General features: G+C 34.9%; 1 protein-coding gene across 1 annotated transcript in view; it reads right to left on the reverse strand.

The window, feature by feature from the left end:
• Positions 1 to 14052: 14052 nt before the first annotated feature.
• ALKAL1 (ALK and LTK ligand 1) overlaps positions 14053 to 25092 on the reverse strand; it is a 28896-nt gene continuing 17856 nt past the window's right edge. Inside the window, exons 2-5 of the mRNA XM_026699602.2 lie at positions 24498 to 24551; positions 22239 to 22319; positions 20368 to 20444; positions 14053 to 14743 (exon numbers count right to left, since the gene is read on the reverse strand). Of these exons, the coding sequence (XP_026555387.2) occupies positions 20380 to 20444; positions 22239 to 22319; positions 24498 to 24551 (200 nt within the window). The 3' untranslated portion in view covers positions 14053 to 14743; positions 20368 to 20379. The remainder of the gene's footprint in view (positions 14744 to 20367; positions 20445 to 22238; positions 22320 to 24497; positions 24552 to 25092) is intronic.

Consider the following 25092-nt stretch of genomic DNA (forward strand, 5'->3'; position numbering starts at 1 on the left):
TCCCAGGGACACCGCAAAGTCCCTGGTAGATCCAGGAGAAGCTCTTTTTGCCAGCAGCAAAGAGGCAGCCATTAAAGCTGCTGAAGTTGGGACAGCTTTGAAATGGAAGAGGATAGAAAGAGAAAGTGTGCCGGTTTGGTGAGAAGTTTTTCTTTACTTTAGGATTTAAAAGAACACCTTAAGGAAAAGAAAGAATCGGTAAAATTTCAGACAGAAGTAATTAAATGGCAATTTTAAATGGGAAGTCAAATTAATTTTTTTTTTTTTTTGCTGAACTCTTTGTATACTATTTTTTACTTTGTACTGGACTGGTCTTTTTTTCTATCTTATTTTTCATTTCTGTTTCTTCTCCTTTTTTCTCTTTACAATATTTTAGACTAGAGATCCCCTTTTGGCCTTTTTTTCTAAACCCTTTTTCCTTTTTAATTAATTTTTTTATAATAATCTGTTTGGAAAAGGAGGGGGAAAGTGAAAACAGAGGAAACTTTGTAGCACCACCAACTAGAGGCTTAGAAATATTGTTTCTCTTTTTTTCTCTTTCGACCAGACAAAGCTGAGAAAGAATTCAGATTTCTTTTCAAGGACTCTGAGCCTGTCTGATAAGATAGAGGGAAGAGCATGGGAGAATGTTATTGCAGGTGCTCTTCTGGGTTTCTGTCAGTAGCTGAAGTCTGGTGTTGAAGTATACAGAAAAAAGATGATAAGATTCTAGAGAAGAGAGCTATAAAAATTAAGAAAAGCCTTGGATAACTAAATAGGTGCAGTGTGTTCTCTTTCTCTTTTTTAAGTTGGGCTATTTCTCACATCCCCTCCTTATCAGCTTATTGTTTGTAATAGTTATTTGGATCTCTGGACTTTTGGAACCTGCTTTTGTCTTTCTTTTTGCTTTTGAACCTAATTTTTACTTTTGCATTTTATTTTAAAGGAAAAGTCTTAGTATTAATGTTTTCCTTCTTTTTTTTTAAAGGGAGTAGGCCTTTTCTTTCTCTCTCTCTCCCTCTCCTGCAATTTTTATCTACCCTCCATATTGGGGACGGTTTTTTGTGGCTTCCTTTTTTTGTATACTTTTTTATACCTGAGAGTTTTTAATTGGATTAAGGTGTTGAAGAACCTGAAGAAATTCCTTTTTCTTTTTAGTTTTTTGCTTTTTATTTTTCTGCCTTCCACAAGATTTAACAATTTTTTTCTTTCTCTGTTTATGGTTTGTTTTTTCTTCCTTTTTTGAGCTTTTACTGCTATTTAACTAATCAATTGGATTACGGTATACAAGAACCTGAAGAAATCTTTTTATTATTATTATTTTTATCTTGCTTCTTTTTCCCCACTATTTTTACGTGGATTTACAATTGACTATTTCACGAGTGGATTAAGGTCTAGAAGAACCTGAAGATTTTGAATTGTCTGAAATGAGCAGGAAACTAACAGCGTCTGGTTCTTCAATTCCTACTTCTTCCTCTTCACCATCTGGAGGACAACTCTCAATGCAGACGATGTTACAGCAAGAAAAAGAACAGGAAAGGGTGACATTGCAGATGATAATGCAAGGAATTCAAAGCATACAAGCAAGAACAGAGAATATTGAAAGGAGAATAGAAAAAACTGATGAAAAGGTGGAAAATATTCAACAAATGATGATGAAGTATGATGAGAAATTCAAAAAAATTGAAGAAGAAAATAAACAAAGAGATAAGAAGATTGGAGATCTTGATGACAGATTAACAGTGGTTGAACAAGATAAAAGTGGGGTGCTGAGAGAGGAGATGGATAGATCAGGATTTTATCTCAGATATCAAAACATAGAGGAAGAAAAGGGACAAAACTTAGCTGAGATAATGATAGAAATCTTGGCTGAAGCTCTGGAAATAACCAAAGAGAAGATGATGGATGGAATAGATGAAGTTTTTCAAGTCTTCACAAGATATGCAATGAGAAATAGCTTACCAAGAGAAGTTCACATCAGATTTACAAAGAAAGCCATTAAAACACAAATATTACAGGTGGCAAGAGAGAAAACATTGAAATATAAAGATAAGGAGATTGTGGTACTGAAACAAGTGCCCAGAAGAGTGAGAGAAATGAGAAGAGAATACCGATTCCTGACTAAAATCCTACTTAAAAAAGAGGTGAATTATAGATGGCTGATTCCAGAAGGTTTAATGTTCACCTGGCAAAAACAGAGACACAGAATTGACTCAATTGAGAAAGCTGAATCATTTTATATTGAATATTTTGGAGGGAGAGACGAGGAGACAGAAAAAGAAATGTTACTAATTGAATTCCAAGACGATTGCCAAATAGCAACTGAAAAGAAGAAGGTGCAGTAGGAGGAAAGGTGGAAGTTAAGGAACAATGTGAACCAAGATCTACAAGAGCTGCTAAACCTACTTATAAAGTATAAACATGGAAGAGAAAAAACTGATTACAATTAACATAAACGGACAACTCAGCTGCTAAAAGAGGGAAAACTTTCCATAAATTAGAGAAATTAAAATTTGATATAATCTTCCTACAAGAAGTACATATTAAAAAGCAACATGAACAACTGTTGATACAGCCAAAGTTAGGGAAAATATTTACTTCTTTGACACTAAGCAAGAAAAGGGGAGTGGTTTTATACATTAAAGATATTATCCCAGCAAAATTGATTGATACAGATGATGATGGAAGAGTATTAATGGTGGAAATAATGGACAATAATATGAAAACACTCCTGATCGCAATCTATGTCCCAAATGACAATCAAGAAGAATTTTATAGAAAACTACATATGAAAATAATTGAACTGGACTATACTAATATCGTTATGATGGGAGACTTCAATGGAATTGTAGACAGTAAATTGGACTATACAACACAGAGAACAACAAAGCAAAACAGAAAGACTCTCCCTAATTCCTTTTTTTAAATGACAGATGAAGTAAACCTAAAAGATGCATGGAGAGAAAGAAATGCTAAGACTAAACAATACACTTTCTATTCAAACAGACATTTATCATGGTCCAGAATAGATATGATCTGGATGTCAACAGAATTATTAGCCAATATGCAAGAAATAAATATTGAAACAAGTATCTGGGCAGATCATAATCCAATGACAATTAAATGGAAAGAACAAAGAAGAAGATCTAGATGGACGTTAAATAATACTATATTAAAAGAAAAAGACTTCATACAGAGGATGGAGAAAGAACTGGCTTTTTTCTTTAAAGAAAATAAAAAAGAAGACACATCAATTCAGAATGTATGGGATACAATGAAGGCATATGCCAGAGGCTTGATAATAGACTATACAAGGAAAAGAAATATCACGAAAAGACTAGCCTCTAAGACATTAGAGGATGAGTATAAAGAACTTGAAAAAGTGTTTCAGAAAATGCCACATAAAAAGGACATTAAGTTAAAAATGGATATAATTAAACATAAAATGGGATTAATGGAAAAAGAAGCACAGAAAAGCACAGAAAATCAGAGGCACGAAACATAATTATTTTGAAGATGCAAATAAACCAGGTAGAGGGTTAGCATATAAACTGAGAAAGGAGAAAGAATCAAGGAAAATATTGCAATTAATAGATGATCAAGGCCAAGTTTGCTATAGAAGAAGGAAATTATATGAGACTATTACGGGAAACTATACACATAAGAGAATATTGATGATGAAAGAGTTAAACAGTACTTACAGAATGCTAACCTACCCTAGATACCTAAAGAGATTGAAATAATGTTAGAAAGTAATATAACGATGATAGAGGTAACTGAAGAAGCAAAACAATGGACAGGTCCAGATGGACTTCTGGTGGAATTTTATAAAACACTACACAAATCATTGAATCTTCCATTGCTAGAAGTTATGAATAAAGTTATGTCAAAGAAGAAGATACCTAAATCATGGTCAGAAGCTTATATTACACTTATCCCAAAAGAGGAATCTCTGTGGTTAAACTGGGAGAAGACTAAGAGGATAACTATATTAAACTTAAGCAGCAGATAGCGCTAGATTTGGTGAAATGGGAAAATTTACAACTGTCATTAATAGGGAGAATATCAACAATCAAGATGAATATATTACCCAGAATTTTATATTTGTTCCAAACAATTCCAATTAGGTTTGGAAAAGATTATTTTGAAGATTTAAATAAAATTGTGTTGAAATATATATGGCAAGGTAAGAATGCGAAAATAAAATTAAAATGTTAGAATAAGAGGAGGATTTGGTTTGCCTAATTGGGAATTGTACTACCAAGGTATAAATTTGATGTGGGTTAAGGAATTGATAACATTAAGAAATGCTAGATTGTTGACACTAGGACATGATCTGTTGTTGGGGTGGCATGCTTTTTTATAGTATAAAGGAATTAAAACACAGGGGTATTTTAGAAGACATTATATATGGGAGTCTCTGTGGTTAAACTGGGAGAAAACTAAGAGGCAATGTTATTTGAAAATTCCAGTCTGGCTATCATCTATTGAAGCTTTTGCCTATCCTATAATATACAAAAAGGAACAAACAGTTAAATATGTGAAATATTGAATGAAAAGGGTGAACTTAAATCTATGCAAAAATTAGAAGAACAAGGTATAAAGATGAATTGGTTTTCATATGCGCAAATACATTCAAGGTATGATAAAGATTCTAAAACAGAAGGTTTCTATGATAAATTGACTGATTTAGATAAGATTTTGACAGGTACTGATGAAAAGGTGATTTAAAAAATGTATGGATATCTATTAGAAATTAAGCTAGAAGAAGAACAAATTAAAGAAACAATGATTGCTCAGGGAAGAATTTCAGATATGGGATTGATTTAGAGAAATGGCAAAAATTGTGGTCTCAAAACGACATTGTCAACAGCATATAAAGAAAATCTGTATAAGATGTTTTACAGGTGGCATTTTCCCCCAACAAGAAGAGCAAGAATGTTCAAGAACAAATCTGAAAAATGTTGGAAATGTCATCAAGTACCTGGTGTTGAGGTAATTCCCCATTAGGACAATGAGTTTATACAGGGAGACATATTTGAGAGAAGTGTTTGAATAATACACACACGGTACACAGATACACTGTACAGTAAATGTAGGTTTTACTTCCAGAAAGTTTAAGCCCCAAATAAGCAGTCCAAAGTCATTCACAAGTTAAATCAGTCAGTTTTCAATCCAGGGATAATCCAAATATCAAAGTCCAGTGTCAAAAAACAGTTCAGTAAGACTTACATTAAAACCAGAAAATATCAGTCAGTTAGGAAAAATGGAGGAATGGCAACACTTTCCAACAGAAGGAAACAGACTCACTCAGACACACTCTCTTCTGAGACTAAAACAATCCAGGTTTCTGGCTCCATCTTATGGCCGTTTGAAAAACTACACCCAATTGCAGTTTTTGCAATCTCTTAAAAACATAGTACAAAAAATGTTTATCCTGGTTTATATATTTCCAACCCAAATACCTGTTAGGTGACTTATATTCCTAACACCTGGCTCATATTACCATATGTGGTGGACTTGTGCGGATGCCAAAAAATATTGGACTAAATTCCACACGTGGTTGGAAAAAATGAAAAAAAAGCATATAGACTTGAAACCAGAGATATTTTTATTGGGAATTTTACCTGAAATATATAGTAAAGAATTGAAATACTTGATTGTAAATGTATTAACAGCGGCTTGGATTCTATTTGCCAAAAACTGGAAAAATGAGAAAATACCATCACAGGAGGAAATTATTAAGAAAATATTGGAATGTGCTGAAACGAGTAGATTGACATTTGAAATCAGAGAACAAGATGATAAACAATTTTATAAAATTTGGGATCTATTCTATCAATGGTTAGACAATAAAACATGGTAATGAAATATGTAGATTTTTAGAACATAATGAATATATAAAAATGTATTTTTTTATTTTACCTACAAAATGATTGTAGGATAGATCTGAGATGATAATATGAACTGTCACAAAACAAATTAAATAAAATATGGATTAGCTTGTAAAACATGAATGAATAGTATAGTCGAATGATTGATTAATAATGATATTAATGTATTTAGGAATATTTGATTGACAATATGAGAATATATACAATGTAATTGTAATTGAAGACTACGAAGTGGAAGCACAAAACAATTTGTAAACCAACTGACACACTGTATGTATATGTATGGAAGATGGCTTGATGTTTTTATGTTTTGTTTGTCTATGTTTGTCTTAAAAAACAATAAACATTTTTTTAAAGGTTTTTATCCTTTTTTCTCCTGATTAGTCACCTGACTGTCAACAACTCTGGGCACCTTACAACAATCAAAGAAGAAATTACAATCAATAAAAAGATAAAAAAAAATTAAAAGTGACAAACAAGGTGAAATATTTATTATTTATTTATTTCATCTCTTTATTATTTTTGTAAATAACTCAAAACAGAGAACATATCTAATATTGCTCCTTCTTCCTTCTTTGCCTCCCCCCTCAAAAAAACAACAACAACCCAATAACCTGTGATGTGAGTTGTATTGAGAGAAAGTGACCGGCCCATGGTCATCCAGCTGATTTTCATGCCTAACACGGGACTACAACTCTTTTGTTTTCTAGCCCAATGCCTTAACCAATAGACCAAACTATATAGTCTGACTCTCCCACGCAGAAGTCTTCACAGCTGTTCTCAACAAGAGCAGACTCATGGACATCCACATTTCAGGAAAACCTGAAGAGAGCAGTTGCTGCTCCAGAGAAGATACATTTCTGGAATCTCAATAAATGACATTGTTTTATTGAAGAAACTCATAGCACAAATCTGCAGAATTGAATTGGGGAAGCAAAATATATGGGAGGCAATTAACCTATATGAAGGGCTTTATAACTAACAACCAGCACCTTGAATCACTCCCATTAAAAAATTATAACTAAAGGAACTTGTAAAGCAGAGGTAATGAATGGGCATACTGTGGTTTGACCTTCACTGCTTATGCTACAACATTCTGGATCATTTGAAGCTTCCAAGTGGTCTTCAAGGACAGCCCCATATATCCATGTAAATAGAATGTATATTTATAAAATACAGTAATAATGAAAATAGAACTCTAGTATTGTAAACAGGAATCCCCCACTTTTATCATACTGCCCATTTTATTTTATAAATTGCTCTATAAATCCATGAAATAAAATTGAATAAATTGAAAAATACATTATGAGACATTATTAAAGATATTAATGCTTGGGATGTGTGTGTGACTGCACATGTAGTGCTGATTGGAATTTGAGAAATATTAATATTTATTTAAACCATTTATATGTACCCAATTCGACCAATGTGACTCTTAGAAATGGGGGGGAGGGGGAACAGAAACAGAAAAAGCAACAAAACCTTCAAAAATAATATAAAATCATAATACATATACTAACAATATGCATGAAATAGTAACATGGTTATCCCACTGTAGTTATCTACAGTGGAGGCAGTTACACATCCAAACATTTTAGATTTTGATAATATTGCAAGATATAAAGATCTATTACATGGAGAGAGTTAAAGGGTAGGAATCAAATACAAATTCAAGGAAAAGAGATAGCATGGTGGCCTTATGCACAGATACAGATGCATTACAAACAAGATAAAGAACAATTTGGTTTTAATATGACCTACCAAGAATTAGATAAGATTTGGCATGGAGAGGAAAGGAAATTGATAAGTAAAATATATATCTATTGGATTATAAATTAAAAGAAGAAACAGTTAAGGAGTGTATGATAATTTGGGCAAAAAATGTGGGCCATAGTATTGAATTAGACAAGTGGGAACATATTTGGGAAATAAATTACAAACTAACTATGTCAGCCTCATTCAAAGAGAATCTCTATAAAATGGTGTATCGTTTGCACTTGCCACCCACGAGACTGGCTAAAATGTTCCCGAACCTCCCCCCAAACTGTTGGAGTGTAACTGCATCCAGGAAACATACTTTCATATGTGGTGGACATGTCATATGCCCAGAAGTTTTGGAAAAATATCAAAAATTGGATTCTAAATATAACTAAACAAGATGTAAAACTTGAACCTGAAACCTTTTTGCTGGGTATGATAGACTCAAAAATAGGAAAAAAAATCAATATTTAATCTTGCACATTATAGTGGCAGCCAGAATAAGCTACGCTCAAAATTGGAAACTGTCTATTGTACCTTCAGAGGAGATGGTCATTAAAAAAATTCACGAGTGTGCAGAGATGGACAGCCTAACCAAATTACTAAAAAACAACAAAGATAGTGAATACTACAAAGTTTGGAACTGTTGGTATGAATGGTCAAAGAAAAAGCAACATTTGACAACTGAATAAGTTATGAAACTATGAAGGACGTGCGTTTAATCATAAAGTATTATGTGAAAATAAAACATTAAAAGAACGAGGAAGGTATTGTAACAAGGTAGACCACATCAATGTTATGGGGTAAAAGAAAAAAAAGGAAAGTGTAACCAACGCTCAATACCTGCTGCAAAATGTATATATGTATACACACACACACACACACACACACACACACACACACACACACACACACATATATATATATATATATATATATATATATATATATATATATATATATATATATATATATATATATTTGTTTTCTGAGGTTCTCGCTGGTATTTGTATGTGGATCTTTGTTGTAGGTTTTCTCAGCAGAGATTCGAGTATCTAGCACGCTTCGATGAAGTCTCATTCATCGAAACGTTGAATGAGACTTCATCGAAACGTTGCCTAGATACTTCGAATCTTACGCGGGAGAAAACCCGAACAACCAAAGATCCATATATATATATATATATATATATATATATATATATATATATATATATATATATATATATATATATATATATGTTTGTTTCTTTTTAAATGTTTTAAACATATGAAACTTAAATAAACTTTATTAAATTAAAAAAGAAAAGAAATAGTAACTTGGTGATCCAAGCAGCAATATCACCATTGACCAATTGGACTCTAGCAACCCAAAAGGCCGGCAAAGGAAAAAGATCTTGTTAGCCTTTCTAAAGAACAGAAGGTTCAGGATCAATTATATCAGGAAGGCATTCAGATGAGATTAAAGGAGTGGTGCAGTGGCATAGAGGTGGAGCTCTTGACTCACAATCAGGAGGTTGTGAGTTTGATCCTAGGTAGAGGCAGATCCTCTCTGGGCACAATGAGAATATATTTGCTGAACACATTGGTGACAGGAAGAATATCTGACCATTAAACACTGTGCTGGCTCCATTCACTTTCCCAATTGCTTGCAAGGGATTATGGGGTCATTTAAAGATGATAATTCAGATGAGATTAAAGAGATAGAAGATGTGCCTCCACAAACTGCTATGGTTTAATGAAGGGACCTAGAATGTGTTCTCCCCATCCAAATGTGTTGGGTGGGCCAAGTGCCTTAAAATGAAACTGGTCCTTCAAATAACCTATTCCAATGCCATATAGGGGTAAGGTGATAACCTTTCAGTACTTTTAATTATACTAGGAAATTAATTGAAGGGTATTACAGTTTGTATAGTGGCATCATACTGACATAGTGAAACATGTCCAGATAGCAACTATACATGCTGCTACATTTTAGACCAGTTATATCGTAGATCCCAAATGTCTTCAACAGCATCTCCAGGCAGAACATGTTGCAATAATCCAATCAGGAGTAGTGAGTGATCATGAACAGGTCTTCCAAACCAAAAAGATACAATTGCCACACAAAATGAAGTTATACAAAGACCACAACTTCCACTTGCTCCTTGAGTGAGTGCTCTGTTCAAGCGGATCCTACACTGTTCCACTGCATTCTCTTCAGTGTCAAAGCCGAAGTTCCCTATTTGTTATCATGATCATTTGGTTGGAAGCATTTTCACTTCTTCTCTTCCACTTTAAGCAGTTCAGTTGGCATTTCATCTTCATCTAGTACTGTACTTTCCTATTTGACAGTTTTTCTATTATATAATGATATCTCCTTTATGGTATTTTTTTTTTAAAAAAAGTGTTATTCTTGGGACTTCTGGTTTGAGTTTCTTCGCTGACAAACTGAAACCGCGATCGTGCGTGGTTTTGATCCATGCTCGCCGCCAGAGCGCCTCGAGCCAGCTGGCTTTGGGGCTAAGCCACCCCATAGAGGTGGTGAAGAGGGGGGAGACTGACAGCAGGGTTGAGGAGAGCTGCATCTCTCCTCATCTGGCCATTACTCCCTTTCCCGAAGGCGGTTGCATTGGTGGTCAGAAATGGCCACTTCAAAGAAGAACTTGACCGGAAAAGAATGTGCAGGAGGAAGATAAGAAGAGAAAGTCTTGGTTGACTGGGTTAAACTGCAAAAGCAACAATGCAAGGTACCCTGGAATTTAAACTATAAAAAAGAAATAACAAAGAAGATTTTGAAGCAGCAAAGGAGAGAGGAAAGGGAAAGGATTTGGTTTGTTTTTTCTCTTCCCTTCCATATACTGACAGCTAAGAGACTTAAGCAAGAAATTGAAAAAAAATCCACTTTGACATCAACAGGCATTTAAGCTGAAAATAAATGTAAAATAAATGTAATAAAGATTTCTGGATACTTAAAAGCTTTTAAAAGCAGGAAAGGGGAGAAAAAGAATAAAAGGGCAGGATCTGGAAAAATGGAGGAGACTGCCTGGAACTAAAACCTCAACAAGATTCCTAAAAGATACATTTTAACTGAAACTTGGCAACAAAATAGTAGAACCCCAGGAAGAGAAAGTTAAAAAAAGAAGCAAGAAGAAATAGCTTGGGATTATTTGGATTACTTGGTGATCTTTGGATTTTTGGTTACTGCATTTAAATGACTAAATCAATTGGGTGGTTGTTTAAAAGTGTTTAAAATGGCACCAATTTTAGAAGAACTGAAAATGGAACTTAAAAAGTACAAAGAAGATGCACAAGAAGGGAGAGGTTCTTTTGGCTTCGTATTTCAAGTCTTAGAAATGGAGATCTGGAACTATGAGAAACAACAAGAAATGCTTGCAGAACAAGAAGATTGGGACAAAGAAGAAGCCATCTTTAATTATCAAGTAATTTTATGTGGGGGGAAAAAAGGAAAGGGGGGAAGAGAATGAAAAGTTTAAGATTTGAAAAAAACAACCAAAAAGAAGAAGAATAGTTTGAAAAATAAGTATAATATTAGAAAGCAACAGAAGAGGGGATTACAGAAGAGAGAATTAGAAGTAGAGAGACAAGGGGGTAAAAAGGGGAGAGTGAAGAATAGAGGGAAGAAGGAAAGGAAAAGATGTTATAAAGGACAGAAACAAGATATAGAGAAACAGGGCAAAGGTATAAGAATTGAAAGTATAAGCCTGTTTAGAGATAATGGGTGAAAACTTAATTGCAAAAGGGATTCTGCAAAGGTACATAAGATAGTATTGTTATATTACAAATAGAAATAATCTTTGAAAATATGCTTAAAATGATGGATAAAATATTTATTGTAATCTAGTGGAATGCTTGTTAATAAACAAATGAAATAAAATGAATGAGAGAATTAAATTAGGAAAGGACGGGAACATTTTAATTATTATTAATGATTTATAAAATAAAAGTGAAGAGAAATTAATTATAGAAAGTTTATAAGTGTTCCCAAGGAAGTGTGATATTTAATTGAAAAGAAATGTTAAAGATGTTAAGATGTTAATGAATATTAATGATAGAATTGAATTGGAATGGAATGAGTGTTTTATTTACATATATATATAATCTTTTTTAAAGAATATAGTGTGTATTTTAAGAATGTACCAAGCAGAATTCGATAGGAAGTTATGTACTATATTGAATATTATAATCTTAAAGGTATACCTTGAAGCTTAAATAAGAGTTGAATGGATAAAATTAAAAGATATAAAGGTAACTACAGGAGAAAATTTGTTTAGTGAGAAAAAATAATACGAAACTGAAATAGGACGGACAAAAGTATACATATAATGATTTGAATTGAGATGAGATTATCAAAATAAAATTGAGAAAATTAAAAGAGGGGGAAAACTATGTAGAAAATGTAAAACAGTAATAAGATATGGAATAGAACACAGAAATGAGCATGAAATTGAATTTGTGTCTGTATGAAGAAGTGTAACCCAGTACCATGCTATTTTCAAAAAAAGATGGTTTGTATTATTATTTTTTGTGAAAACCCAAATAAAATTTTCAAAAAAAAAGTGTTATTCTCATTTGTAAAACGTCTTACTGTAGCCTTTGTAGCACTGATCCCCAACCTTTCCGTCTCCACAGACTGGCAGTGGTGGTGATTGGCAGCAGTTGTGGAAGGAGGATTTGGACCCATAAATGGAGCTTCGCATGCTCTCCCACCATTTGTGCGGCCCACTTGGGGACCCCTGTTTTATAGTACCCTAAAGACTAGACTGGACCATAGTTTATTATATCTTCATTTAATCTCATCTGCCTCTCTCAAATTGCTTCCATGATTATTTTTATTATTATTATTATTATTATTATTATTGTTGTTGTTGTTGTTGTTGTTGTTATATAATTTATTTTTGAGCATTCTTACTTTAGAGGAGGGAATTCTATGAGTTTTCTAATTTTCTAAAAAAGACTTTTCATTTTTCTAGTGATATTCCAACATCTGCTTGAAATAACTTGTCTGGTTTTTTTTTATCATTTTACATTAAAGCCTGTATTCAGTATATTTATTTATTTAAAATATTTTTTATAGCTGCTCATCTTTCAAGCAACTCTGGCAGTTCCCAATCAAAAGATAATGTAAAAGTTGCCATACATGTTATTTTGTTCCCAAATGTTTGGTTTGGTTCGGTTTGATTTTGGCTTTTTAAGTTTTTACATGAAAGGTTATTTTGAAAGCTCCTTTAATTGTTTTTCTGCTTGAAAATTTGATTTTTTTTCCATTTCCATATTTGCAATATTTCTTCCCCAACCTCCCTTTCATGTAAGTTAAATATATTAAATTGTTTCTCAGTCTGCTGTTTACAAGCTTATATCTTCCTTTTACATCTACTTTGTTTCATTTTCTAAATTTAAAACAAATAATTTAAACTTTGATCTCCAACCTATACTTGTTTTGTTATTATCTTTTAAAAGCTTTATTTTTAGTTAAATTTGAAATATGCATGAAGCTCATAAATTTTAATTCTCCTATAATTTCTGACACAGGGTGGTACAAGGAAGCTTATTTCTATGGAAATAAAATCCTACCATCATTGAATAATGAACTGCTTTTTTGCATTGTCAAGGATGATTTTTTTCATAAACTTTCTTAAGGAACACTTTACATTAGGTCTTATCATTCCAGTTTTCAATTGAAATATCATCTAGAGTTCTAGACATTTCCATTGTTTAGCAATATTAGCTTGTCTATGGAAAATAGAAATTTGATGGGCATTTGTAATTTTGGTTCTGATCATCAAATATATTTAATAATCCTTTCTTCAGATTTTTAAAATCTTTGATACTTAAAATATTTTTATACTGGAGGCATATTAATATGATAGTCATAAACTGGACCAGTTGTCCAAGCAATACCTAATATTTACCTCGGTAAAATTTAGAATTGCTTATTAATTGTCTCAAATCTACCTGATAAACCTTTTCCCATTCTTTTCTTAGGCCCTGATTTCTGCCTTCAAATTCATAGAATTGGACCCACTAGCACTGATGATGTTAAATACTTAGGGTAATGAAAGGTCTGCAAAAAATAGCCAAGCTCAGAAAGTACCAAGGACCCCTCATTTCAACTCTGAGCTACAAATATTCTCCTTTAATGATATTGGAGCCTTAGTTCTTACATGAAAAGCTTAGGCATTTCTTTGCTAACAGGCTTCAAGAATTTGTTCATTTCAATGCAGTCATTGATGGCTGGGTATTATAGCTATGCGTTGCAATCTTTACCCTTTGCTTATATGTGTGTAAAATTAAGACATTTAAATCTGGGATAGCTGTAGAAAGTAGGGAACTTAGTATCATAACATAATTATTGCAGTGATACTCAAATTCACTATGCTTTCCCATATCTGAAATTTATCAATAACAACATAAACTGTTAACACCTTTAATTTTGCTTTTATTCCATCAAAGCTGCATTGCAGTCTTCCAGTCTTTTATATTTACATTATTTATATTTTTGTTAAGTGCCAGTACAAAAGTAACTGATGGTAATCCAGAACAGCCTTATGCATTTGTGTGCATTTTGCTCGGATGTGCAAAATATACATATACACATGCACACATATATTGCACACCAGGAAACATATATACATTTAATTCAAAGCTTCATAATATAAAACATTTATATTGAAAGTAAACCATTCCTTTTGCAGCTTTTTCAGTTACAGAGACCTCTGAATTTCAAGTTAGTGCAAATAATGAAATTAAGAGCCTGAGCAATAAAATACAATGAAACAAGATAACACAAACATCAACTAATTCCCTGCATATATTTAAAATAGTTAAGTAGCATATTAGTAGTCATTATATACAACATATTTAAATAAATTGGCTGATTTGAGATATAGGCAGCAAATTTACAAATTCAAATAAAATATGTTCCTATCACAGAGGTTTGGAATATCCAACATATATGAAAATAAAATGTATTTAGTACCAAACATTTATAAGTCAAAAAGCACAGGTAACTTCTCTATTGTCTTGGGGCAGATTTCAAGGCACTTTCTCAGCAAATCAGAGTTCAGTGTTAGCAGGAATGCCTGAAAGATCAGTCATCACAGAGGTATCCACCTAATTTAATAATAAATCAATAATGATAATCAATATAAAACAAAGATATTTTATAGAATTACTCCTATACTTTAAAATAAATCATTCAGACTATAGCAACATTAAATGATACTTAATCTTTAGCAGGTAGGAGAAACATCACAGTCCAAATATAACACAGAATCAAAATATGAACAACTTTGTGAAGAGCAATCTCTCTGAATGGGCTTTTTCAAGATTCACACATTTGTATACATTTTTTAAAAAATATCTTTCCATTTTATATTTTTCCAACATACATGTAAATTAGGTAACAAGTCCTTTGCTACAATGTCATTTTTTAAATAAAAGAATTACATATTAGTGTAACATTTTATTTATTTATTTATTTTGTCAAGCAATTATAAAATAACAGGTATAAGTATAAACATAGTTATGAATACATTAAATGGATACATATAAGAAAAATAAAAAGAAACAATAGGACAGTGACAGTAGCAGGTTGGTGTGCTTATGCACGCCCCCTATGTAAATGTATATCTCAAAGTTATAAAATATTTGTTGCTACAACGTAAGCAAATTTAATATAGCAGTAGTTTCCTCTAGTAAGTTCTCTTACAGCTCTGAAATGGGTGTAGAAGAAAACTGATGGCATGCAGTGATAGCATATCAAATACTTCAGTCATTTAAATTGGTTGATAGACTTCAATCACAATAACTTCTGAAATGTCTCCAAAGACAAGTAAAATGTGAAACTGTTTTCAAGACAAAAGTCAAATCTCCTGGTGATTACTATATATCAGTGTTGGTGAATCTTTTCGTCAATGAGTGCCGAAATGGGAGCGTGTGTGCACATGTGTGCACATACGTTCCATGTGCATGATGGAAACTGAAAGAGCAGCCACCTGGTGCGCATACATACCGGCCAGCTGGTCTTTGTGCATGTATGCATGCCAGAAACTGGAGGACCAGGTGGCCGGTATGCATGCACATGCCGGAAATCAGAAGATTATCTTCTCATCATGCGCATGCACACCAGGTGGCTGCTCTTCCAGTTTCTGGCTCTCCCATGAGCATGAAGACCAGCTGGCTGGCATGCCAGAACCAAGAAGAGCAACAGGCGATGGCTCACATGCCCAGAGAGATGGCTCTGTGTGTCACTTCTGTCACGTGTGCCACAGGTTCGCCATCATAGCTATATATGGACAGAAATGATTTATTACTGCTTTTTTCCTGAATGGTGCTTTCTTCAGATTATTATTACAGCCTCAGTTCTGGATTTCTTAAATGGCTTCTCATAAAATTCCAATTCGTGCCAATTCTGCTTAGGTTCCAAGATAGCCGAGGTCAGATAAATAGTATCATTTAGCAGGGCTTCTCCAAAGTTAGAGCCTTATAAACAATGCAAATCAAAATTAACTTGCCTATTAACTCCTAACTCACACTGTATCTGATAACTGAAAAAGCTGAATGCCATTTCACAGCAGATGTATTATTTCTGACAGCACCATCTTAGAGCCATACACTAGGCAGCAAGTTTGAACACAGTCTTGTTATCATTATAGTGCTTTAGTTGATTCCATTTTGGTTACAATCTACCTTTATAGAGGATAGCTTCCAATCATAGCAAGGGTGCTTCAGTAAAAAAAAAAAACCTACTATGAGAATAAATAAATATGCTATGAGAATAAATAAAAATAAGTAGTACTCTCCTTAAAAACCATCTCCCACTTGCCTGAACAATTTCCACCCAGTTTTCTACCTTCCCTCTTTAGGAAAAATGATACAGAAGATGGTTCCTTGGCAGCTTCAGAGGATCATGGAAGAAACAGATTATTTAAAACCAGAGGTGGGCTGCTGCCGGTTCGGATGAGTTTGGTTGAACCAGTTGTTATGATTCTGTGCAGTTTGGTGAACCAGCAAATCCCACCACTGTCTGGCTCCACCCACCCTATCCTGCTCCGCCCTACCCAGTGGTGGGATTCAAATTTTTTTACTACCGGTACTGTGGGCGTGACTTGGTGGGCGTGGCAGGGGAAGGATTCTGTAAAAACTCTAGTCAGAGGTGATATTTGCCAGTCCTCTGAACTATTTAAAATTTCTGCGACCAGTTCTCCAGAACTGATCAGAACCTGCTGAATACCACCTCTGGCCCCACTCTACCCTATCTCACCTCACCTGCCTTGTAGCCCAAATGTTCTCCGTGCCGTGTCCATTTGCCTGCCTTTGCCACAGCCTACCATGCCGGTCATGTGGCCCAGTTGATCTCCATGCCTTGCCCACTCTGCTCACTGTGGATGCCCGTGAAGGGAAGGTGCTTGGCTGAAGGGCCACCTCAGGGTGGACACGGTGAGGCTCGGCCACCTTTTGGGCCTGGCTCTCACCAACCATGAGGTGTGTGCGTGTGTTTGTTCTGTGTGTATGTTAAGGCTGAGAAGGAGGAGATGACTTAGCTGAACTTTTCCCACCTCTCCTTGCAGCCGAAGCTGCTCAGAAGACAGTCACTGCAGCCTGTCCCGCCCCCACTGGCTTCAGTTTGTGAGTGTCTAGTCCTTTTCCTTTGGCTGCGGCAGCCCCACTTGGCTACCTTTGCAGAGGGGTGGAGGGCAAGCAGTATCCAAGTACCTTAAAGGGACAGGCCAGAGTGGCTGCCTTCTGAGCAGCTTCTGCTGCAAAGGGAAGCGAAAAAAGTTTGGCCAAGTTATCTCCTCTTTCTCGGCTTTCAACTTACACACAGAGCAAACATGCACATACTTCACAGCACTGGGACCTTTTGTGAGAAGACGGCGTGTGTGCAAATCCCCCTGGCACCATGAGGTTTGTGTGTGTTTGCTCTTTCTGTATGTTTGGAGTTGGATGAAGAAAGAGGCAGTCATTGGGGAAGAAGCAGGGAGAGTAAGTAAGGGGCCTCTGAAAGAGAGAAAACAGGCTGGAGGTAAGTGAGTTGAATTGGCAAAGGGTGGGACCGTGTTCTGACCTAGGCTTCCATAAAAGGCATAAGACACCTGGCAAAACTTCTTTTATTTCCACGGCTGTGAATTACGTTCATTCACAACACTTCACAAACAGTCTTTCAGGGGAACAGTCTTTCATGAACAGTCTTTCATGTTTATAAAGACCCACCTTATCAAACTTGGAGTGCTGCCAGAGAACTAATTGCCAAACACAGAGCAAGGCCAAACTTGACAAAGAGTCAAACAGCACTTTTCAGAGTTTGAACCAACCAGACAACTAATTGCTTCCTTCAAAAGTTCATGTCCTGTTCGCCTCTTTTATATCCTATGGAGGAGCCAATCATCTTTGAGGTGTGGCCTTACTCCTGAGTTCACCCTGCTTTCTCAATTGTTCTTGTCTTCTGGTAGCCTTGTGCATGTGCACTCTGAGAACCAGTTTCAGAAACTCCCCCACCTCACTGCTGTCTGAGTCTGAAAGCAGCTGATGACTGCCAGCCTGCCCTGGTCCTATCTCTGCCTCTGACACAGGACCCTCGTCTGAGCCTTCCTCAGCCTCCGAGACTGGCCCAGGTTCCTCCCCAACCTCCTTGTTACTGTCCGACTCTGCTGCCAGCTCTGTCAGCTGCCAGCAGGCCATAATAGACCACAGTGGAAACATGCAGGAGCAAGCAGAGTGGTAGGTGGGGAAGGTGTCCTTTAGAAAGGCAGGAGATGGGTGCACAGACTGAACACAACAGCTTGTTTTGCAGGATCTGGAGCTTAGCAGGCTTTTCTGTTTTAGAAAACAGGTTGCACCCTTGCCCTGAAGGAAACGTTTTTTTGAAGCCAGGATAGCCAACCATTGCACCATTTCTTCAGTTATTCTTTGTATTCCCTGCTGCCGCCGCCGCCGCCACACACCACCTATCGCCTTTTACTGGTCTAAGCTAAGAGTTTACTTCATGACCCTTGCTCTATTGCCTTTCTATCCTTCCTCCCTCCCATTCATTAAATTTCTCATCCTCCCTCAGGCTCTAGGCCCAGTTAAGGGAGACAAAGCAGACTCACCAGGTGGAGAGGGGAGAGCTGATTTTTTTGGGCTTGGGATTGGCCGCTGCATTGGAGGTTTCATTAAAAGTCTTTTTTTTAAAGTGTGGCCTACTGTGCACAGAATCACCCATCAGCAAGGAGGGAGAGGGAGAAGGGGGCAGCTGGTAGTAGAGAGGGGAGTGCTCCTGGGATGAAGGGAGCTGGGAAGAGAAAAGGCAGCTTGCAAGACTGGAGGCAGGAGAACAAAGCAAGAGAATGACCATTTGGCCTGCTGGGTGGCCTTTTTATTCCCCTGTCACTGTGTAAATGTAAATGTATATGTGGCAGCCATCAGCTGAGGGCAGCTACCCCATCAAGTGAACTTGTTTCAGTGACACCACCACCACCTGCCCAAAATCTTTCATCTTGAAATGTTTCTTGAAAGTCACCCCAAAAGGGTGAGCAAAGTAGGCTCCTTATCCTACATTCTCATTAGGGGTAGTCCTCGACTTATGGCTACAACTGAGCTAAAATTTCCACTGCTAAGCAAGATTTAAGTGTGTTTTGCTGTGTTTTGTGATTTTCCTTGCCAACATTAAGTGATGTTCAGTAGTAGTAAATAGAGATTGTATCTTGTTGAGGCCTTTGAAGTGAGCGGCCTGGAGATGTAGCTGGGTCTGGTAAGTGATGTCTTGTTAGCCATGACCACCCAGTCACATGACCACCCAGCCACACTTACCCAGCTAGTCATTAGGGCAGAAAACTGGTTGTTAAATAATTTGAATCCTGCCCCTTCCAGTTAAGTTTCAGGTTTGGTTGTGAGACAGAAACCGCATTGGTCACATTTATGGATAATCTCTGGCAAGAGCAGGATAGACATAATGCATCCATCTTTGCTCTACTTGACCTGTCAGCAGCTGACAATACCATTAACCATGGTATTCTTTTGGACTGGCTACAGAACAAGGTCTGGCCCATAGCCCCTTCTTTGAATTGTGCTCCAGGATGTGGTATTCTCTCCATTCTTTTTTAATATTTACAAAAAGCCACTGGGTAATATAATTTACCATCATGGGATGAGGTACCACCAATTATACTCAAGTTTACATCTCCATCCCAGGTGAGCCAAGTGATCTGTCATTGCTTTTTTGCAGTGCCTGGAAGCTGCAGGGATCTGGATGGGGGAAAAGATTATGGCAAGTGGTTTTGGGTGCATGGAACTTCTGGCTCCAGGACTTTAACTGGACTCATGACTCATGCACGATATTAACATGCAATATTAGCAATGAATCTTTAGAAGCTCATAATCCCTGAACACTGATTTGTTAATGGGAATCTATGAGAATTGAATTCAAAAGCTCATAGGTAATTATTATTTTCACTGTGATTAAACCATGAAGGTACCCATCACCATCTTCCTTTCCTTCATTGTGTTCTATGCATTTTTAAAAAAGATTCATGATATAGAACTATGTCAAGTTTTCTCCCATATAGATTTTATTGATTTTTTATTTGCATTTATTATGCACTCAAAAAAATTAATTAAAACTACTACAAGAAAAGATATATAGAAACCAACAATATTCAGTATAAACAATTTGCTCTCATTATTGGTTTCTGTTAAAAATAGTTAACATGATCCAACCAATAATTTGTCTATTTAAAGTTTAAATAAATACTTACCTAATTGTCTTCCTATGATTGTGTGCAGAGTGGACTCATTGCCAACCTTGTCAGCAATCTTGCACATCTTTTATAATCTATGAATATGACAGAAGCACATTGTTAGTTTTGATTAGCAACATGTAGCTCAACATTTGTATGATTTCAGAATAGAAAAGGTTTTTTTCTCAAAAATGCTCATAAATATGTTCCCAAATAGAAAGTACACTTCAGAATTCTGATTTCTGGATTGATCAAAGTTTGGCAGAAACAAAATCTTCTGAGAATTTTGAATTATTTTACAGGATATTTAGGGCAACGCTGGTGCCCCTCTCCCCCTCATTTCAGAAACAATGCAGTGCATCACCATTTCCTCCTCAGCTGCTGTGATATTACAGCATGGCATAACTCATTGTCCTGCTCACTTTCAATCTTCTCAGAAACCTCCTTTCCTTCTCTCCCTTCTATGAAGATACCCGGCCTCAGTTATTTAATTCTTACCAACCCCTCCTCCCCCCAAAATTTCTGCCTACATTCATTCTTCATTCAGCATTCCTACAAAATGTACATATATTGTTCTGGTAAGGAACCATCCCAAAATGACTGTTCTAAACAGAATTGTTGATATGAACAATTTAGCACACACCTACTAAAGTAACTACAAAGTTACAATAATTTAAATTATCTCTATTTTTTTCAATTACAAAAGGTTCATGACTTTCAACTGCAATACTTTACATCAGAAGATAATTGAGGATGCCACATTTTTAGAAAAAGCAAGTGATCAAATTATTGACTTTTATTATGTATCAGTTGTCAATCAATGGAAATATCTATATGTTTCTCAAGAGAGATTCTCATTAAAGAGGAACAATGGTCCAATAAGAAAGACATTCTAAGGCTACAGCATTATACCCAGATAGATTACATTCCATCCAGTTGTTGTCTACTCTTAATAATCACATATCATCAGTTCAAAACTAAATTTTTCACAAGTTATTTTTTTCTGAAAAGAACAGGTGACAGATCTTGCAGTTACTGAAATATGATTCAGCACACAATTAAGATTATCTTTCATGGCTTTTTATGTTATAGAGAGGAAGGAGCTTGCACATTCCAATGATGCTATGAGCTATATACCTTTTTACCTACAAATACTGTAAACAAGACCCATTATTAGAAAATTCTGTAGCAGTCTTCCGGTGTTGCAAAAACTTCATCACAACACATTTTATTCAATCTTTTCTTCTAGGTTAAAAAAACTGGTTTCTGTATTTATAAGGATAAAGTACTCCCTCTCCAGATCTGTTTAGGGCAGACACAAATGGTGTTACCAAAATTCTTGAATGTAATTTTAATATAATTAATTATTCAATAAACATGGTTGGTCTGGTAACTACAGGGAGATAGAATCCCCCTATTCATTAATGAAAATACATTGCACGATTTACTTTAGTCAACCAATTTTCTGTCATAAGAAAAGAAGACTAAAAGTATGAAAGATTACAAATGGAAATTGAATTTCCTATAAAATTCCATTGTTCATGAATAGACAATTATACAATAAAAGCCCCAACTGGATAAACTGTTAAAGAGAAGGAAAAAAATAGATTCTCAAAAATGAGTAATCAAGTGCAATTAGTAATCAGTAACATTGACTTATAGTTATTAAACATAAGATACTTATTCAATATATAATTCTATCCATCATCACTAAATCAATAAATTTAATAATCTGTTTTAGCCATTATTATAGATTTGAGTTATTTGACAAGATAATAGCAAATGTATACACATACTATTCTCAAAGAAGGGTAGTGAAATAGCCATGAAATAAGAGCCTCAATTTAACAGGGTTAGGAAACATGAATTTAATTTTAGTTGTAACTTACAAGCTGGTGTTGAACAGTCCCGGGTATTATGATATAGACGATGGAAATGTTTACTACATTCAGTGGAAAATGTGACAGGACCTGTTTGATAATACATAATAATTAATGAAACACAAAATTTTGGTATTTTTTTAACATTACTCAAATAAGAAAAAAGATTCATTTTTAATTATCTATATTTGATTCATTTGTAATCTACTTAAAATCACTTGTTTTGCATTCTCTACTCAAAACACAATACGACATAATCTTCTGACTTCATTACATATAATTTATCATTTTTATAAAACTTATGAAATTAAAATGACAAGAGCTGCAAGCATGCAGAAACATGGTTTCTGGAATACTTTCCAACCCCTTTATCAGCTATGATCATATATTTTTCTGTATGCAATAGGAAGCATGTACTCTAGATCTACAGGATAGATCTAGATCTATGATCTTTATCACATGGCTGGCAGAAAGAGGGAGGGAGATTTAAAATAAAACAGCTAACAATATTCTGAGCCAATATTCAAATTCTTTTTTCAGGGGGTCACATTAGAAAAAAATATTTATTGAATGTTTTTCTCTGCAGTCCTCAGTCTATGCTGTCAATTATCAAATCCCATCTTTCCTTAGCCAACATCTCGTCTTGATGATGGACTATCATATTATGCTATGAGCCCTTTTACATAATTTCTTCCCAATATCCCAATATGCAGTTGGATGGAATTAGAAGGCAAAGAAAGCATGCAGGGCATAGCTTTAAGCATTTTAAAACGACTCTGCTCTGCATCACAGGAGTGGGAAAGAAAATGAGGGAGCCTTGAATGGAGAATCAGCAACAAGCTCCTTTCTGATTGTATCTCCTGTAACCCATTGGGAGTTTCTATTTGTTTTTTGTTTTTCTCTACATACTTCTTATTGCATCTTTCCCATTTTTGAATAACCTTGTTTTGGAGTGGGGGGAGGCTTGGCTTCTCCGCTTCTACCAAATTTGGTCCCATCCTATTTGTTTTAAGAGAATCATGCCACTGCAGATAAAAAGATAATTGTTAACAAACGGATAAACAGTCCCAAGTCCTTTGCACAGTGGGGTTTGAAAGAACAAAAACAGCAGAAGTGGTATTTAGTGGGACATAAAGTCTTGCATTTTTGGACTGTTGTTTTCTTTAATTTGCTTATAGAAAATTATCAGAAGGTTCTTATTAAGCAAATTCAATAAATTATAATTACTTGCCAACCAGATGTCTAATTTGGGATAGAACATGTGTTTTCTTTTTGACATACATTATTCTGTATGTTATTGTTATTCTTTTGACTATAAGTTCTGGTCCCACCTTAGGCATGAAAGCCTCCTGGGTGATCTTGGGCCAGTCACTCTCTCTTAGCCCATATCACCTCACAGAGTTGTTGTTTGGGGCAAAATAGGAGGAAGAAAGATTATGTGTTCGCCCCCTTGAGTTGTTTATAAAAATCATAAAAGTGGGATAATAAATAAGTATAATGTTATAGTTCAGCTCTTTCAGTTTCTATCTCCCTGAAATGAGTTGAATTTGTCTATAAAAACTTTTTATAATCTGAAATTTGTGCAAATATACAGAACAATTTCAGGCTCTAGGATCACAGCTTATGCTGCTATAGGTTATGCATTTTTTTTTCAAAGGTATTATATTAAAATTGTAGTTTATTTATTTTGTTTATATATTCAATTTATGTACCCACCCATCCCAAACCAATGACTCTGAGCAGCAAACAAACACAAATTAGTATAAAAAAGAAAAAACCAAGAGATACATAGAAGAAATTGTATTTACAAAAAGACATGAAGTTAAATGAGTTTGGATTATAATTCAACTAAATTTTAGATTTTATTTTAGTCCCTTATCCTTTTTGATCCCTGGAGTGCCATATATCTCTAATTTGTGAATTGGATGTTTAATATTTATTTGTATTGGTTTTACCATTTTTATTGTTTTAAAATATTTTTTAAAAAAATTAATCATAATTTCTGAACTGTAAGCCACTCAGAGTAATTAAGTGAGATGGGCAGCCATAGATGGATGGATGGATGCATGGATGATGTCATGGATAACTGCACGCATAGAGATGAATGTGTGCATTCAAATGAAGGTAAGCAGTCACTTTCTCCAGACATTTTAGCTATATCATGGTCCTAATTTTGTATTTCTTTGTATAGCTTTATCATCTGAACATTGCTAGACACAATCAACAGTTGGATAGAGGTTATCTAAATAAATTTTCCATAGCTTTTACCTGTAAAGTGTTTGATGAATTTGTCTTTTAAACTGGAATCTCTTGGAAATACCTCTGTGAAAAAATAGAGATATTATAAGACAATAATAACAACAGATGAGAATAATAAATTACAACAATAATTTGCTTGAAATACGTGCATTTATAAAACTTATTAAGAAACCTGTTTTATTTTCCATTTCCTATCAACAATTGCAAAGCTAAAAAATTCAAATTAATGTACACATTTTTAGGCACTCATTGAATTATCAATCTAAATGCAGGAATAGCAAGTATAAGAATTCTCTACAAAAGGAACATTGCATATAGAAAGGTGCTCCTTTATTTCCAGCAGAAGTACTCTTTCCCTGCATAAAACTATGTGTGTATATGAAATGTTGCCACTCTCATGAAGAGACAGTGTAGGAAATTGAAGCCGGAGGTGAACCTTACTTGCAATTGCTGTGTATAACCAGCCTGATTGCAACTTATTCTGCAGAGAAACTAGGGCAGGATAAGGATAGGATTTTTAAAAATAAACTTCAAAGCTATTTTAAACTGAAAGCTGCCTGACATATGGTGATATAAGTACTATGTCTTTAATCATGTGTTTTTA

This window comes from Pseudonaja textilis, chromosome 3, assembly GCF_049901715.1.
Source record: "Pseudonaja textilis isolate UNSWEBS1 chromosome 3, rPseTex1.2, whole genome shotgun sequence".
Classification (NCBI taxonomy): Eukaryota; Metazoa; Chordata; class Lepidosauria; order Squamata; family Elapidae; genus Pseudonaja; species Pseudonaja textilis.